Source organism: Neolamprologus multifasciatus, chromosome 16 (genome assembly GCF_963576455.1).
Source record: "Neolamprologus multifasciatus chromosome 16, fNeoMul1.2, whole genome shotgun sequence".
Taxonomy (NCBI): domain Eukaryota; kingdom Metazoa; phylum Chordata; class Actinopteri; order Cichliformes; family Cichlidae; genus Neolamprologus; species Neolamprologus multifasciatus.
This window is the reverse complement of record NC_140454.1, coordinates 1,617,317-1,635,391: the sequence shown is the minus strand read 5'-3', so window position 1 is coordinate 1,635,391 and position 18,075 is coordinate 1,617,317. Positions and strand designations below refer to the sequence as shown.

At 44.3% G+C, this 18,075-nt stretch overlaps 1 protein-coding gene across 2 annotated transcripts in view; it reads left to right on the top strand.

Moving 5' to 3' along the window:
- The first annotated feature begins 16,717 nt into the window (after positions 1-16,717).
- Positions 16,718-18,075, top strand: part of LOC146499961 (aryl hydrocarbon receptor-like) — a 34,397-nt gene continuing 33,039 nt past the window's right edge. For both annotated transcript variants that reach the window (XM_085136087.1, XM_085136086.1), the window contains exon 1: positions 16,718-17,106. In XM_085136087.1, coding sequence (XP_084992213.1) covers positions 17,048-17,106 — 59 coding nt within the window. In that variant the 5' untranslated portion in view covers positions 16,718-17,047. The remainder of the gene's footprint in view (positions 17,107-18,075) is intronic.

Here is an 18,075-nt window from a genome sequence, read left to right as displayed (position 1 = left end):
CAGTGTTGGTCAAGTTACTTGAAAAAAGTAATCAGTAACTAATTACTGATTACTTTCCCAAAAAAGTAATCCCATTACTTTACTGATTACTTATTTTCAAAAGTAATTAATTACTTAGTTACTTTTTAAAAACACGATTTACAACCTGAATAGGTGATAAAGTGATAGATCTTTCAGCCCAATTCTACTTTTTCTGCATAATCATCATACAAAATGTAATCAAATGGAAAAGTCTCTTTTTAAAACTTGTTTTATTAGTTTTAATCTTTTAACTTTATGCATCAAGCAAAAATTTAATTATCTGCAACATTCACTGACTGGAAGAAATTAGTTTAACATTTAAACCTATTTTCTGCACATTCCTGCACATAAAATAAAATATTTTGTGTGTTTACACTCAGTCTTTCAAATAGATGCAAGTAAAACACAGCAGAAAATAAATAAAGTCAAAGACTAGCGGTCCTGTGCTCTATTTTCACCTGTAAAGCAGGAGTGGGGTAGGCGGAGGGTTACCCTGGTGCAGGTGTGCAGCGGTCAGTGGAAGAATCCGCGAGTTTCTCTGTGAGTTTCCCATTACGTCGTAGCTACTCGGTGCTTGTTTGGAGGTTTAGGGGTTTTTTCGCTGTAAAAAGAAGTTTTCTTCCCACGCACAACGGACACTAATGTTTTTGTCACTTTTTATGGACTCAAACTCAAAGTAAGGTCAGTACTTCCACGCTTTAAACGCTGCACGCTCATACTCTCTCTGCACTCGATATATGATCCATTGTTGATCTGCACACAGCTGTTGTCACGAACGTCGCACTCGCTTACGTCACTGTCATGAGACATTCTCGCAAAAAAATCACGGTTTTAGTAACGCAGTAACGCAGCGTTCCTACGGGAAAGTAACGGTAATCTAATTACCGTTTTTGCAATAGTAATCCCTTACTTTACCCGTTACTTGAAAAAAGTAATCGGATTACAAGTAACACATTACTGCCCATCTCTGACTGTATATGAGTATTTTCTCTGACTACTTTACTTTAACAAATAGCTGTACTTTTACTTTACGTTTAACACATTTGATCACAGTTATTGTTTCATCGCTGCAGGCCTTTGAACATCAGATTGATTTGAGCCTGAACAGAAACACATGAAAAGCAGACATGTTTGTGTATTAATCACCAGGAGAGACACAAAAAGATATGAAAGAGGCAAAACTGTCAGGGTTCGAGTCTGACGGTGCTTTTTTCAGTTTGTTGTTTTTTGCCCAACACTGGAGCGACTGCAGGGGTCCACACGTTTCAGTTGCAGTATTTCAGCATCATGCTGGCCCCACTGAAGACCAGGGATGGGAATAACGGCGTTACAAGTAACGGCGTTACAAATGGCGCACCAGTTACCACCTGCTGAATCCACCTTAACCTCGTCCTTTCTCATTTTCCTGTTAGAGGCAAAGTCATCGTCTACAATGTAGCTCGTTTTTTTCCTCCTTAAAGGGAAAGACCATCTATGAATGGAGGAGGGGCCTAAGGGTGCATCTGTCACCATCTTACAATGCTGTGATTGCAGCCATTCCCCAACTCTCTGTGAATGGGACTCGGACAGTGATCAGTGGTCAAGACAATTTGCATATTATTGATCAAGGAAGTGATGTCTCAGCCCATTGTTCCTTCAGTGGGCTGGTTTCAGTCATTATGCAAATCTAAGGTTTTCTAAGGTTGAAACCTGCAGTCAGCTGAGACTGAAGACGTCACCTGATGATGACGAAACGTTCCTCCCTCTGAAAACATCCAGATGAACAGAAACAACGTTTTGGGGACTTCTTAAAGGAAAATTAAAATTTAGACTGAAATTGTTGTTATTTCCATCTTCTAACATTTTGTTATTATTACATTAATAAAGCACAAAGTTTAGTTAGCTTTGCAAACAGAGAGCTGGCAGAGGCGTCCTCCAAAGACCTACTCTTTACTTTATTACTTTCATTTAAGAATCTGTACTTTTCACTTGTACTTGAGTAAAGAAAGAAAGTTGAATCTGTACTTTTACTTGAGTATTTTTTTTACTAGTATTTAGTACTTCTACTTCAGTAGTTTCTGTAGTTTGGCCACCTCTGTGTAAAAAAAGTTTGAATTACTACATTTTGAAAAATACCTAATAAAAGTGAATATATTCAGTATTGTCAAACTATAGTAATATGATACTATGATATACTATTATACTATAAACTATTTAAATAATGCCAAGTATCATAGTAAATGTATCCTCAGAACCTAGGAAGCTTTATTTAAAATGAGTGGTTTTAATGGAGTTATTTTGGTGGCAAAGCAGCAGCTTATTAAAGCCCTGTGGATTCACCACAGCCTCCCACAGCACTACCAGCACTGCACCACCTGCTTAGAAAGCAGCATAACGAGCTGCAGTGACAGAAGCCTCAGAAACCTGTCGCTGCTGCCAGTGTCTGCATTTCACTCCAACGTTTGCAGCGATGCATTCTCACCGGCTCGGTTTGATGGCTGCAGGTAGCTAATCACAATCATGTTCATTTACAGCTGAATTCATTTCTGTTTCAAACATCATGCCAATCAAAGAACGTGTGGAAATGATCTGATGTGTAAATTAAACTGAGATAATCTAAAAGCCTATGGAAAAAAAAACTTCTTATTGGGGGAATCAGTAAAAGTAACATTTCCAGGTCGACCTACAATAATCACTTTCCCTGCTGCACTTTACAGCAGATCTCATTCATAGTAACTGAAGGCCTGAAGGCGACGTGGTAGAGCTTTCTTTCTAAAGCCTCAGGCAGTGCTCTGCAGGAATACAAGATATTTGCACACGTCTTCTTTTAATGTCAAAGTTCATGTTTAAATCAAAATTCTTTCAGAAAGTCATGACCTTACTGACACAAAGACAAAACAACCCAAAACACTTGAAATCTGCACTTTTTCATGAAAACAAAGCATTTACATTAACACGCTGTGTTTGTGCTGCAGGTGGAAACTGTATCTGACTGTTTAAAATGATTCTTTGTGTGTATTTGAACCAGTGACAGTTTTTCAGGAGGGAATGTGAGGACGGCAGCTGTTATGAGGAAGTAGCTGTTTACAAAGAAACAATCTGGGTAGCTGGGGGTGTGAGCAGTGTCAGCGAGAACTGTCTGTCAGCAGGGTGAGGTCAGGTGACGCGATGAAAATCACCCTGTTAAATGTCTGAGAGATGCTTTTCACAGTGCTAACATGAGAATACTGCACTGTGTCCCAGACAGAGGTGGGTGGTAACGAGTTACGTTTACTTGAGGAAGTATAGGTAAAAAAATTTACTTGCAAAAGTTAAATTTTTTAGATCATTTATTCACACATTAGGTACTGCTAATAAGAAATCCTGCTGCCAATGGATCTACCTGTAACTTTTTCACCAATCAGATGTAGCCGTGCAGTCACATGACCAGATATAAAGTGTGTGGTGTGTCCTGTGTGAGCCGAAGCAAACGGACATTTCAGCTTCTCACCTGAGGAAACATGTGGCAGTCAGTTGGCTCTAAATATCTTTTTGCTGTGGTAGGTGGACGTCAGTCTTACGTTACAGCAGCTGTGTCCCTGATCCAACACATGAAGTGGCTGAAGCACCACCTCAGCATGCAGTCAAGTTCCTGATCATTTTATCCAGGTGTGCGAGTTTAAAAGTTTCAGGACAGCGGCCCTCGAGGACTGGAGCCGGACTTCTCTGGGTTATAGAGTCACAGTCTCAGGCCTTGTTCACATTTACATGTATATTTCTGCTGCGTTTGCAACTTTATTATAAGAAAAGGGGATTTTTTCTTTTTTTTACCTGAGTATGTGGGGATTGTTAGAAAAAAATTATCCCTTTCTCTGCTGGAGACTACATCAGCAGGGGCAGCTACCAGGGGGGAAACCGGGGGCCACCCCCTCCCAAAATACTAGACCCTAAAATGCTTGTAAAAACGAATTACTTCTTTGTTGAAAAGCCTCTTATGGACTTTGTTTTCTTAGAATATGACACAATAACTTGTTTTAAAGTGTTTTTTGTGGATGTTTTGTTGACTCCATTTACACACAGGGGATTTTCACATACTTTACTGTACAGCTATGTGCCACCCTGCTTAGACCTCTTGTGCCTCCTTTGCCATCCCATGAAAATTATCCAGAGCCGCCACTGTTCATCAGTAATTAAGCTGTTTTAATATCTTTTCATCATCTTTATCCTGACTCCTTCTTCAATAAACTAAGAGGAAAGGCTAAACGCTGTCAGAGAAACTTCCAGTTACATTTTTTTATAAGACTCTCTTAGCTAGCGCTGCTTAGCCTTGTATATATTCATCTTTTTAATCTTGATTTTGAAATCACCACAAACTTCTTCGGCCACAAGCGGATACACAAGGTAAGGCCCCCGGTGGCGGATATTCAAACGAGATTAACTACATCTGCATATCATCCTGTTCGGCGTCCACCATTAGCAATGTGAGAGTGTGGCGTGGAGCCGACCTCAACTCTGATCACTACCTGCTAATCGCCAAATGTAAACCTCACCTGAAGCGCCTCCAACCACGACTGCAATGGCCAAGTCCTGTTAACATTCAACGCCTAAAAGATGCAAATACGGCAGCAGAATTTCAACTCGAATTGAGAAACCGCTTCCAGCTCCTCGCCGAGGAAGGAAATAATGGAAACAACGAAAACTCAGCTACACTCTGGGATGAGCTAAAGGAGGCTGTGGTTGGTGCAGCAGAATCGAAGATTGGTCGCCGATGGGGCGGCTTCAAGGAACGTTGGATCTCCGACCGCTCGTGGGAACTTATCGATCAATGTTGCTTGGCAAAGTCAGTTCAGGACCAGGTAGCCTCTGACCCACATGCTCCTGCAGACCAGCGTGAGAGGGTCATGACCACCTACTGAGACCTTGCCCGACAGGTCAAACGCAGCTGCCGGCGTGACAAGAGTGAATGGATCAAAGCTAAAGGCATCGAAGCCCAAGAAGCAGCCGACCGGAACGATGCCTGAACCTTATATCGCATTGTACGAGATCTAACTGGGGCTCGTGGTGGCCGCGGTGTCCCAATCAGAGACAAAAATGGACGTGTCCTCCTTATTGCAGCTGAACAAGACCAACGCTGGGCCGAACACTTCCGCAATACTCTGAACCAACCCGAGCCACTCCACCTGTTCGAGGCCGAAGACCTGGCACCTTCCATGGACCTTCTTCCTGTCGATATCAGACAAATCAGTGCCGCCAAAGTCAAGACAGCGATCCAACTCCTCAAGAGTGGAAAGGCTGCAGGCCTGGATTAAATCCTCCCCGAAATGCTGAAGCATGGCGGACCCCAGTTGGAAGCTGCCCCTACAAGACTCCTAAACGCCTGCTGGTCAACATCGCATGTACCTGATGATTGGACAAAAGGCATCATCATCAAACTTCCAAAGAAAGGTGATTTGGGTGACTGTAACAACTGGTGGGACATCACATTGCTGTCGGTACCCATGAAAGTGTTTTGCCTTGTTCTTTTGTATTGGCTACGACGTGCAGTGGACGAACGATTGCGAGAAGAGCAGGCTGGCTTTGGGAGTGGCTGGTCATGCGTGAGCAAATTTTTCACCCTCCACATGATCATTGAACAAACATTGGAATACCGAAGAAAGACTTCTATTAATTTCACTGACTTCGAGAAGGCCTCTGACAGCGTCAACCGGCCGACTCTATGGGCTGTCCTACGCCACTATGGAGTCCCTCAGCAGTATGTAGATGCCTTTCGTGGTCTCTACTCCAACTCCCGTTGCTGTGTCCGGATGGATGACGGCTGCACAGATTTCTTCAAGATCAGTACTGGCGTCAGGATCAGGATGCTGTCGGTAATTGACTTCATCATGCGACGATCAGTTGACCAAGCTGGCATCGGTGTCCCCTGGCACGAAGTGCGTAATCTCACTGACTTGGACTCCACTCGGACTCAACTCAGGAAGACCTCCAAAAGTTGACCACGGCCCTGCAGAAGGAGGCGACGAAAGTCGGATTAAGAATCAGCGCAGAGAAGACCAAGTTGGCTATGCACGTGCCCGCGTTCCTGTCATGATCAACCAACAACGTGCTGAAGAGATGGAGAATTTCACATATCTTGGCAGCATCATCTTGAATGACGGGATCTCTGACTGAGATGTTGTCGTCAGAGTAGGGAAGGCGGACGGTGTCCTGCGACGTCTCCAACCTATTTGGAACTCAACCTCCCTGAATGTTAGAGTCAAGATCAGACTATTGAACTCCATTGTCTTTCCTATACGCTAGTGAAACCTGGCGCTCAACAAATGCAATTACTCGACACATGAAAGTGCTTCAACAACGTGGCCTGCGGTGAATCCTGAGAATTTCCTACCGAGATCGAATAACGAATGAAGAGGTCTTACGAAGAGCAGGCACCCGCCCTTTAGCCGATGTTGTTGCAGAAAGGCGCTTCCGCTTTGCGGGCCATATTTTACGTCTACCCCCTTATCACCCCGCAAGATTGCCATTACATGGCTCCCACGCCCTGGCAAGCAAAACCAAGCTTGACCAAAGATCACATGGCGTCGAACATTTATGGATGATCTGAGAACCGTTGACATTGCCTGGGACGAAGCTTAAGCAGTCGCCGCTGACTGACATCGATGCCCGATGCGCCTCCCGGCGTAGGAGGAACTACGCACAAACTGTTTGCGCGGGATATGAATGGCACAATTTTTGTATTTTAGTGGAAACACACAGACGTTATGACCTTTTTTTTTTCTTTCAAAAATGTGGAAAAATATATTTCTTAAAGTGTATACAAACTGCTTAGTCACATGTAGTTTCATAGTCTGATTTCTTTTTTCTGCCAACAGAGGGACCAACCCCACAAAATTAAGATCTATACAGAACAAATAGACTTCCATAGAAAACAAAAGTCTTCCTCTTCTACTGAGCCACCTGTGAAGAACTCACTGGCTCTACGCAGGTGAAACTCCTCCTGCAACCCCTGCTTACGTTGGTGAGGCCAACCAACCATTTCCTATAGCTGAGATAGCCTCCTAAAGAATATCATGGAAACCTAGCAACCTCAGTGTCTCAAAACTTTGTGCTCAAAAATACAAGAAGCTGCCAAGAACAAGAAGAACATAACCATCAAAAAACTGAGCACTGTCAACTATGTTGCTACCACACAGACTGCTGGTCAGCCAGAAAACAGCACCTACAAGTCACTTGTCCCTGGATGACATCTCTTTTTTGCACTGACTTGACCTCTTAAAAGTTTGACGTTGTTGCCACAGCATTAGAAGAAATCCATTCAACGGACCAGGACATCAGATAGTGGTTCAAATTTCTTGACGGCCTTTGGATTTTATATATATATAACCCACCAATGGACAGGAGGATGAAGGGTTCTTGATGATGCAGTTAGAGGTGGAGTATCAAGATGTGTGTGCGTGTCATCTGCTCAACCTTATATCATCAGCCACTGCTGCAGAAGCTGCTAATGATACATACAAGAGGTTGTCTCAGTTAGCGTCTGCAAAATGTCATGCTCTGTGAAAACCAGCAGGTCAATCATCGCTAACGACAAAGTGGAACATGAGTAAGCAAGTTTCAGTTTTTCTGACCCCGTCAGTCTCGTTGGAGCTCCGTGGTCCTTGATGTGGAAAGAGTTGTGCACATTCATAGAGAGAAAGCAATCTGCAATGTTTGCATGCCGTTAACAAGATGTAAGTTGACAGAACTTGTACTGTTTGTAAATATTAATGTGTGACTAATGGGTGAATCCACACTTCTTTAGTAACTCTGTGTCACACAGACAATGCACAGTAATCATATTGTTGTAGAAATAGCTATGGTTTATCTTTTTAAACCTTTTTAGGTTAAATTAAAAGCTGGGAAATATGCTTGTTATGCATTAAATTGTGAGCCACTGGTCACTGACTTATATTGACTTTAATGGTTACTGTGATTTAGGCTACGTCCACACGTACACGGGTATTTTTGAAAACGGAGATTTTCCGTTTTAAAAAATAATCCCGTCCACATGTAAAGGCAGAAATGAAGGAAAACGCTGCTAGGAACATGCCAAAGCAGCAGGTGGCGCTATATTCCTAACCGTGCAGAAATGTTGGCCAATCAGAAGTCTAGAAGCCTCGGTGGGAAAAAGTAAACAAAGCTGGGGCATAGAAGCAGAACCGAGTCGTATGTGTGGAGGGACAGTAACTGTGTGTGTATATGTAAGCATTTAAACACTGCAGAGAGAAGTAACAGTAACAGTATTGTAGAAATTAATTTCACCGAAACAATAACGTGGCGCACAGTGTGACGTCAAAAAAGGCGCACACCGTTGACGCTGCGTTTTCTCCGTTTTTCTCGTCCACACGTAAATGCAAAAACTGAGTTTTCAAAAATATCCACCCTGGCCGGAGTTTTAAAAAATCTCAGTTTTCAGTGACCGAAAACGCCATTTACATGTGGACGAAAGGTGCAAACGCATAGAAAAATCTGCGTTTTCAAAAATACCTGGGTACGTGTGGACGTAGCCTTAGGATTATAGTTTTAGTTAGAAAAAAACAGCAGTGTTATAAAGTTGTCATGGCAAACATGAGACGCTTGGAAGTCTGTACAGCACAAGAATCACGCACAGACAGAAACCTCTCGACTTCATCAGACATCACCCTGACAGAGATGAAACCAGCACAGAGTAATATTACATGAGCAATATTAATTTAAAGTAATGCTACTCGAGTACAATTTTTGGCTCTTCAACCCACCTGTGGTCCCAGATCATACAGTTACTTCATACTGTGCCAAGACAAAACTGTAAAAAATTATTTACATTTCAATCCTTGCACAATCCTGAACTTTTATTGTACTAAAATGTTTAATATTGTTTTTCTTCCAGTCTGTGTTCCTAGTTTCAACAAAATTAATGGAATTTTTAAAGCCACAACACAAAGATGTGTTTAGACCATAGTGCTTCTAGCGTTGCAGCGATTTTCCCATTTCCAATTTTTAATTTCTCTTTGATATTTGGGCTGATTGGAACCCAATGAATGTAAAAACAAAGAATTACCAGGATATCAGTCCCTTGTGGAGCTAAATTTAGTATTTTGGTCAAGACAACCCAAAATGTGATGTCCACATATGTGGACACCAGGTCCTTGGAGGTTAAAGCAACACGTTTGGGTTCTCAGGGACTGCTGGAAACATCCACTTTTTTATCATTTAATTACAAAGAAAATATTTTATATTCATTTCACATAAAGTCAAATGTTTCAAGCTTCTTTTTGTAATCATTGTGATTATTATGGCTCATAGTTCATTCAGAAATCCAGTAGAGAGGCAAAGAATCCAAAGTGTTTTAAGTTCAGTGTGAAGCTTCCAGTCTGTGATGATTTCGGTGCCGTGTCATGCTGGTGTTGGTGGTGGTTCGTCCACTGTGTTTTATCAAGTCCAAAGTCAACACAGCTGTCGACCACATTTTAGAGCACTTCATGTTTCAGTTGACTTGGAAATCAACTGCAAAGATCAACCGCCATCTTGACGTCTTCCAACAACGTTGTCTTCGACGGCTGCTCAAGATCACATATCGGGACTGCGTTACCAATGAAGAAGTATATCACCGTGCGGGAGTAGAGCCGCTCCAAGTCATGTCCAAGTCATCAAGCATCGGTTCAGATTTGCCGGTCACATCCTTCGGCTACCGGACCCGAGACCTGCCCGTGTCGTGGTTCTGTGGAACCCGAAGAATGGAAAGAGATGGCGAGGAAGACCTAAAATAACATGGAGGAGGACTTTCCTTGAAGATTTACGTTCAGTCGAACTGTCATGGGATGAAGCAACAACTGCTGCGATAGCCCGAGTTCGATGGCGTTCTCTTGTCGCCCGATGCGCCGATCAGCGCGGGAGGATCTAAGTAACTAAGTAAGCATGTTTCAGTTTGCATCAAGCCTGACAGAGATGTTCATTTATTTTTCCAACAGGACTCAGCACGCCCCAAATGGTCTGCTGACCATGTTAACATGTTAACAACCGCTCATCTGACCTGAGCCCAATCCAGAATTTGTGGGATATTGTCAAGAGGAAGATAAGAAACCCAAAAATACAGATGAGTTGAAGGCTACCTGGACTTCAGTAACAGCTCAGCAGTCCCACAAGCTAACTGCTACATGCCGCGTGACTTTGATAGAGTAATTTGTCATGAAGGAGCCCCAACAAAAAAACTTTCAGAAGCTGGACGGTTCTTCCAAATCCTTTTTTGATTGGTCTTAGAAATATGTTCTAATAACATGGTGGATTTCACGTAATCAGTGGATATATAATAATAACAATGACAACGAAGGTTCCAATCCTCTAAGTTGCCTCTAACAGCTTGAGTGTTGATTTCTGTGCCAAAGACGCAATTTTCTGTGAAAATCCAAAATTCCAAGGATCTGACATTGATGGTCCCTCCTGTGTGCCATGCCTCACTCCCCTCTTCTACTTTCTCACAACTGTGTAAGTAAAAGACACACTAGAACAGGGATGGGGAACTCCAGGCTTCAAGGGTCAGTGTCCTGCAGGTTTTGGATGTCTCCTTCATCCAACACAGCTGATTGAAATGTCCTGAAGTTCTCCAGAGGCCTGGTGATGAACTAATCATTTGATTCAGGTGTGTTGACCCAGGGTGAGATCTGTCCCTGAAGGACACCTTCCCTCGAGGCCTGGAGTTCCACACCCCTGCCAAGAAGATTACAAATGAAGTCCACTACATCAACAATCGATCAGCTCACAGCACAGTCAATCAACACAAACACCAAACAAACAGAAAAGAAAACAGATCTGGCTTCAGATAGTAGCTATGGTGAAGGGCTCACTGCCAACCTGAAGAAGTGTGTAGATGGACAGAGTTAGGTACCTGGATTTCCACTTGCACAGAGAGGTCTATATTTTCTTACAGGACAAAAATTTACCCTAATCCGGTCTTTAAGAGATGGTGTGATGAATCCTGCTTCCGGGTCCAAACTACTCAGCGTTTAATAAGGCTTTTGTGTTTTTAACATGTTTTAATGTTTTGTATCTTGTTCTATTTAATCTGAACAAGCCCCTAAAAACAGTCAGTGATCACTGTCGGCCTCTCTCGGTTTTTATTACCACTGTTCATTTTAAAGCTCAGTTTTTAAACCCTTCCGATGTAACTACAGCCCAGCCCATGAAGCAGTATGTTATGACTAACCTCGTATTGTGGATGGATTAGGATGACCATGTTTTGATTTCCAAAAAAGAGGACACTTAGCTCAGTCATGAAGAACTTTTTTAAAGAAACATATTTAACATATTTAAACCATGCCTTGTCTGTGAGGTTAATGAATTGTGAAATAAAATATGTCATATTTTGGCAGACCACCAGGTGTCTCCACTCACACCGAAGTTGAAGGGAAGTGCTGGGGTGGAGATTTTGGTGCTTACTGTATGTGAAGTTCTACAGAGTCAGTTAATAAAGCTGGAATGAGACACTGAGACCTCTCCTGTCGTTATTACATACCTCCACATTGGTGACCCCTGTGGCAAACATGCTAAGGCTTGAAGACAAAGCCAGCTCCGGCCTGGAAGCATCGGCTGCCATCGGCAGCTGAGCAAGCTGAGCAAGCCGAGAAACTCCTTTCTCTTGCCAGCCTGGGCGACGGTACCGCTCTCAAGCTCATGGAGAGCATGCTGTCCTTACTGGGCGCAGATGACGGAGGATTCCTCTTCACCCATCTCTTCCTCCGACAGCTGCCGGCTCCGGTGCGCGCTGGCCTTGCCAACTCCCCGCTATTGGCCACGAAAGATTACCGCTCCCTTGCGGAAGAGGCGGATCGCATCCTCCTGGCTACCAGGAGTTTCAGCGTCCAGGCGATTGTCCCGGACTCACCAGTGGTTTGACCCGCCCCCTCACCGATGCTCCAGGGGCCCTCCGACTCGTCCACGGTGGCTGGAATTGCTGCACTGCGGCACTGCGGAAAAGGGCTTTGTTTTTATCACCAGCGTTTTGGAGCGAAGGCACGGCGCTGTGTCCCCGCCTTGCAGTTTCCAGACCCAGGGAAACAGGCAATGCCAGCGCTCTGTAGCAGCCACGACCGCTGGCAACAAGGAAAGGCTGCTTTTCATAGAGGACTCACGCTCGGGGAGGCGTTTCCTGGTGGACTCCGGCTCACAGAAGAGCCTTCTTCCCCCGGCTGGCTCGGACAGGCTAGCTGAGGGATGCGGGCCATTGTTAACTGCGGCTAATGGCTCGCCCATCAAAACCTTCAGTGAAAGGTTGGTGATTGTTTGCTTTCATGACCGTGACTTTCAGTGGAACTTTGTTGTTGCTGCTAGCTCTGTGCCTATAATAGGCGCTGATTTTGTTTGTGCTCACGGACTGCTGGTTGATGTTGCTAACAGACGTTTAATTGATGCTGTGTCATTTTCCTCATTGCCCTGTTTGACTCGGGTGCTCAGCCTGTGGTGCATGCTAACTCAGTAGATTCAGGTGACGCTTCTTCAGTGTTTGCTTTCTGAGTTTCCCTCACTCACTGTCACCACTTTCTCGAGCACTGTGACGAAGCACGGGGTGGAGCATTACATAACTACAGTAGGGCCCCCGGTGTTCGCGCGCGCGCGCCGCCTCGACCCTGCCAAACTGGCTGTCGCTCGGGAAGAGCTTGCCACCATGGAGTGCCTAGGCATCGTGCAGCGTTCGAATAGTGCCTGGGCTTCCCCGTTACACATGGTGCCCAAATCTGACGGTCGGTGGCGACCTTGTGGGGATTTCCGCTGTCTCAATAATGTCACAGAGAACGGTTGTTATCCCATTTCCCACATCCAAGATTTTTCCGCCCATCTGGCGGGGACCTCTATTTTTTCGAAGATCGATTTGGTACGGGGATATCACCAGGTTCCCTGCGCGCGGGAGGTCCCCAAAACCGCCGTCATTACACCTTTTCGGCCTTTTTCGAGTTTCTGCACAATGCCTTTTTGACCTGAAAGGTGCCCGCCCAAACCTTCCAGCGGTTGATGGACTCGCGTCTTGCGCGGGCTGCCCTTTGTTTTTGTATATCTTGATGATATACTGGTGGCCAGCGGCTCGGAGGAGCAACACACATGTTTCCGCGGTCCCACGAATGTTAAGGCACTGCAGGAATTTTTGGTCATGGTGAATTTTTACAACCGTTTTCTCCCCAGGGCGGTGCATCTGCAGTGCCAGTTAACCATGGACATTCAGCACGTAGCTGGTAAGTCAATCATGTGGCTGATTGTTTGTCCCATGTGCTGGTTTCTCCCGTCTTTCTCGGCATAGATTACTCTGCCATGGCTGCCGATCAGAGTGGTGACCCAGACATCCCCAGCTAAACTAGTGTTTGGTCAGCCCCTCCGCGTGCCTGGAGAATTCTTGCCTGAGAACCCTCCCCCCTGCTTCGATCCATCGATGCTATCTCTCAACCTACTTTTGCACTCGCTTCGGGTTCCTGGTCCGGTGCACCATTGCCAGCCTGACACTTTTATTCCAAAGACTTTAGAGATTGCTAAGTTTGTCTTTGTCAGGCACGATGCCAACAGGACACTACTGCGGCCACTGTATGACGGCCCATTCAGGGTTATCGAACCGGGCCAGAAACATTTTGTTTTGGGTTTTGGGGGTCGTGGGGAGACTGTGTGTGTTGACAGACTTAAACCTGCACATGTTCTTCCGGACAGTCATGTAGTGCCGGCCCAGGCCCCTCGCCGTGGCCGCCCTCCTTCGACGGGGTTAACAGACTCTGGTTTTCCCCCCAGGACAACCCCCCAACCACCGGCGTTTGAGCCTCCTCCTGCCTTTCCTGCTCGCCTTCACCAGCCTCGTTCACTGGATGGACCTTCCTCTGCACGTTCTCTCCCTCCCAGGTTCAGTTGTTCGGGCCGTTTGCTTAGGCCCAGGGTCCTGGACTGAATAGGGACCTACCTGTGTGTTCGGAGGGGGGGGGGGGGGGGGGGGGGGGGGGGGGGGGTATGTGTGCTCCACTCACACCCAAGTTGAAGGGAAGTGCTGGGGTGGAGATTTTGGCGCTGTTATGCTAACAGCATAACATAAACTGTGTAGCTAGCCATCACGTAGCACATCATTATATACCAGCTAGCCCACCTTCAGTAACCCTACAAACATCACTGCTGTTTAGTTTTCTGTCTTCATTTATGTTGGAAGTGATAGCAGAGCTGTACGTTTTAATTAGTTTCAGAAATCTCTCGGTAAGAACATGGCATATCATGTTTAGGTGGAAACTGGTGAGCTAACGTCCTGCTAACTGCTAACTCTGTTAAATTTAATAAATCCTGTTTTCATGGATGCCTGGATGTTAAACTTAGTAGTTACACCTGGTAAAGCAGCAACACTGATCATTTTATTAAAGATGAAAGAATTTAGACATTTTGTAACTCTCAGTGATGCTGCAGTGTTTGTTTGGGACCTTTGGGACCTGAAATGGACGGAGTTTAGGACCCAGACGTGGCTAATGACATCAGACTTAAAGACCAGATTAGATGTTTTTGCAGACACTGTGTGGCCCAGTCATCTCACATTTACCTTCAATATTTAATATGATATAAAATGATGGTATAATTTCAATAGTACAGAATACTACAGAATAGTACAGAACGTTGTGTTAAACTACATAAAAACAGAATACAATGATTTGCAAATCCTTTTTAACCTATATTCAATTGAACACACTACAAAGACAAGATATGTAAATATGTCAAATGTCAATATGTCAAGATATGTCAAACTGATAAACTTTATTTTTGTTCTGTAAATCTTCATTCATTTTGAATTTAATGCCTGCAACATGTTCCAAAAGAGCTGGGACCGGGGCCTGCTGACCACTGTGTTTTATCACCTTTCCTGTTAACAACACCCAGTAAGTGTTTGGGAACTGAGGACACTACAATTGTTGAAGCATCAATTTTTCCCATTCTTGCTTGATGTACAACTTCAGTTGCTCAACAGTCCTGGGTCTCCTTTGTCATATTTTGCACTTGATATTGTGCCACACATATTCAGTGGGAGACGGGTCTGGACTGCAGGCAGGCCACTCTTTTACTTTGAAGCCACGCTGTTGTAACACATGCAGACTGTGGCTTTGCATTGTCCTGCTGAAATAAGCAGGGACGCCCCTGAAAAAGTTGCATAATTTGCTCCAACACCTGTATGTGCCTTTCAGCATTAATGGTGCCATTAAAGTTACCCACGCCTCTATTGTCATTTTAGCTGCAGTCATGTTAGTTTTTTGGAGCCAGAAGCGACCATATTTGGACGAGAGACTGGATGCTACCACATAATAGCCAGCATAGAAGAAATATGCTCTCTCTTTCTAGTCCTCGTCAGTACGCTTTCTGCCATGTTTACGATAAACTGGAGTTTTCCTGATAATAACATATAGTCCAGCCTAGAAGTAATAAATGCATGAACTGGTTTTTCAGTGTCTCTCTGACACAGGATATTTCTAACATATTGTGCAAATGGAAGAAAGCAATCCTACATAATTGTTCAATATCTGAAATTAACATGAACAAACTAATAAAATACTAGACTTCGACTCAACTAAACAGATGCACAAACATCTTGAATGGTACCTAGAAAACCATACATCTGGAAAGTTTGCACAGAACTTCACTTGTTCCACATTTGCACAGTTCAGTAATGTTCAGATGTACAGAGACATCCTTGATAATAACCTGCTCCAGAGCACTTTGTACCTCAGACTGAAGCAAAGGTTCTTCCAACAGGACTATGATCCTAAGCACACAGCTAAGATAACAAAGGACAGCTTCAGGGCCACTATATCAAAGGTTATATTTTTAGAATAAATATGCAAGGATTTCAAGCACATTTTTAACTTTGTCATTATAGAGTATTGTGTGTAGAATTTTGAGGTGAAAAATGAATTGAATCCCCTTCGGAATAAGACTGTAGCTTTAAAAACTGGTAAGATCACTTTAATTAAAATGCGCCAAAGGCACCAGCAGCACAAACGTAGTGATTAGGGCTCAGTGTGGTGGTTCCAGTGAGTGACGATGAAGCCCAGTACACATCAGTCTGCCAGTGGATTAACTCCCTATACAGTGGTTATGAAAATAGAAACTGGTCAAGGTTTTATGTACCAGTCTAGTCATTAAAAATGCTTTTTAATGCTTAAAAGTTGGGAATTTAAACAATCGTAGTTTATCTGGACTGACTCATGTTGTGCCCAGAGGAAGTGCAGCTGTTGTTGTGTCATTTTTCAGGCCCTATGGTTGGATTTGAACTCTGCATAAAAACTCTGTGATAACCTGGAACAAACAGAAATTTGCATTTGAAAAATGACACTGACAGAAGGTCCATTCACAGAAATAATGTAAAAGTAATTAAATAGACATGTGTGTGTGTGTGTGTGTGTGTGTGTGTGTGTGTGTGAGTGAGGGAGAGAGCGATAGGGGGACACAGACCCCAGGACAGATTGACTGCTCTCATGCTGCCACCATGGCCATGACGTCACGACCCGCTTTGGTCAGCTACCTCAAATAAATAACTTTTTTTTTCTCAAAAAGACGCAAACATGGTGGATGTTACAAAAGCAAACGTTCTCGACATCCACAACGAGTCCATTCCACCTTAAAAAGCTGCCTCGACAGCCTGTACACACGTTTCCTGAAAACGCCCCGTGTAAGGGCGAGAAGGAAAACTCGAGTGACTCTGAGTAATAATAATAATGATAAGGCGGCGTTGTTTATCCAAAGGAGAGGGGTTGGACATCGGTACAGGACGTCTGTGCCAAACCTTTTTCCATTTGCTCCCCTCTCAGTAAACCTACCAGCACTACCCAGTGAACCCTCACTGCGCTGCCGACCAAGGTCAGCAACAGTGACCGCCAACGGGAGCTGTGAAGGCGGCAGCAGCCCTCCGAGGACCCCGGCAGGTCTATAACCTGGGATTAGGATCAACAGGCTAAATAAAGGACCGTCGGATGGATGAAAGCCCCGGAGTGGAGGAGTGAACGAGCTGAAGAGAAGTTACTCTAACGTAAAGGCTGAGAACTACCTACGTGACACCATGCTGAGAAACCCGGGGACCTATGCGAACAAGAAAAGGAAGAAGCCCGCCCTCAAACAGTAAGTTACTGTTTTTACTGTTTACTTCATAATAATAGCAGAGTTACCACTGTTAATAACAGCATTATGACCATACGTGTTAGCGTGAAGGTAGGACAAAAAGCCGTAAGCAGGAACTAACTTGTAGTTCACTTTAGAAAGGTGGCTGAAGTTAAACACTGCTTTGCTTTCATACGTGCCACACTCTCGCTTACTTCGCTGTCAAGTTGTGAAATCAACCAGTGGTGGAAATGACAGATTAAACCAATTAAGGTGGACTGTGTTCTCCCGTTATCGCCGAGTCAGCTGTGTGTAATTATAAAGCCGTATTCTTGTTGTGTTTGCTGAAATGTGGCGTGTTTCTGCGAGTCCTCCTTTAGGACCACCTTAAGAATGCGCCTCCATGCTGGATCTGGCATGGATATCTTGCCCTCGCGCATTAATCACAATCAAGTTTGAGAGTCGGCTGCTGCTCTCACGCGATGCTCCGGGGAGGGCGGGGGTGGAGGAAGGGGAGCGCGAGCCTCTGATGTTATTGTAATGTGATACGGCCTCGCGCCGTGTGCGCCTTTCTCGCTCTTTTCCACACTATTGTTTATTTCTAGCTTTTAATGCTCAGTTACACGAACACGCGGGTACTTAAATGACTTTGACATCACTTCTGTTTTTGTTCAGCAGATGTGTGAAGTAGGCCACCGCCTCTGATCGTTTCATTGGGAGTTTTCTTACTTTCAGTTGCTTTTGTTTATTGTGACTTTCTGTGCGTTACACATGACATTAATAACGCGAGACAATCTTTTAGTGTGAGCTTTTGATGGTTTAGCACTGATGGAAATCTGCGTCTGTGTGTTAAAGCAAGTTTCTGCCTGCAGGTTATTGTGCTGTGATAGGCCCTGTGTGTGTGTGTGTTCCTGTCTAGCTATCTTTGTGAGGACCGAAATCTGCATTCTGCTATACTTGTGAGAACCAACAGTCACTTGTGAGGACACA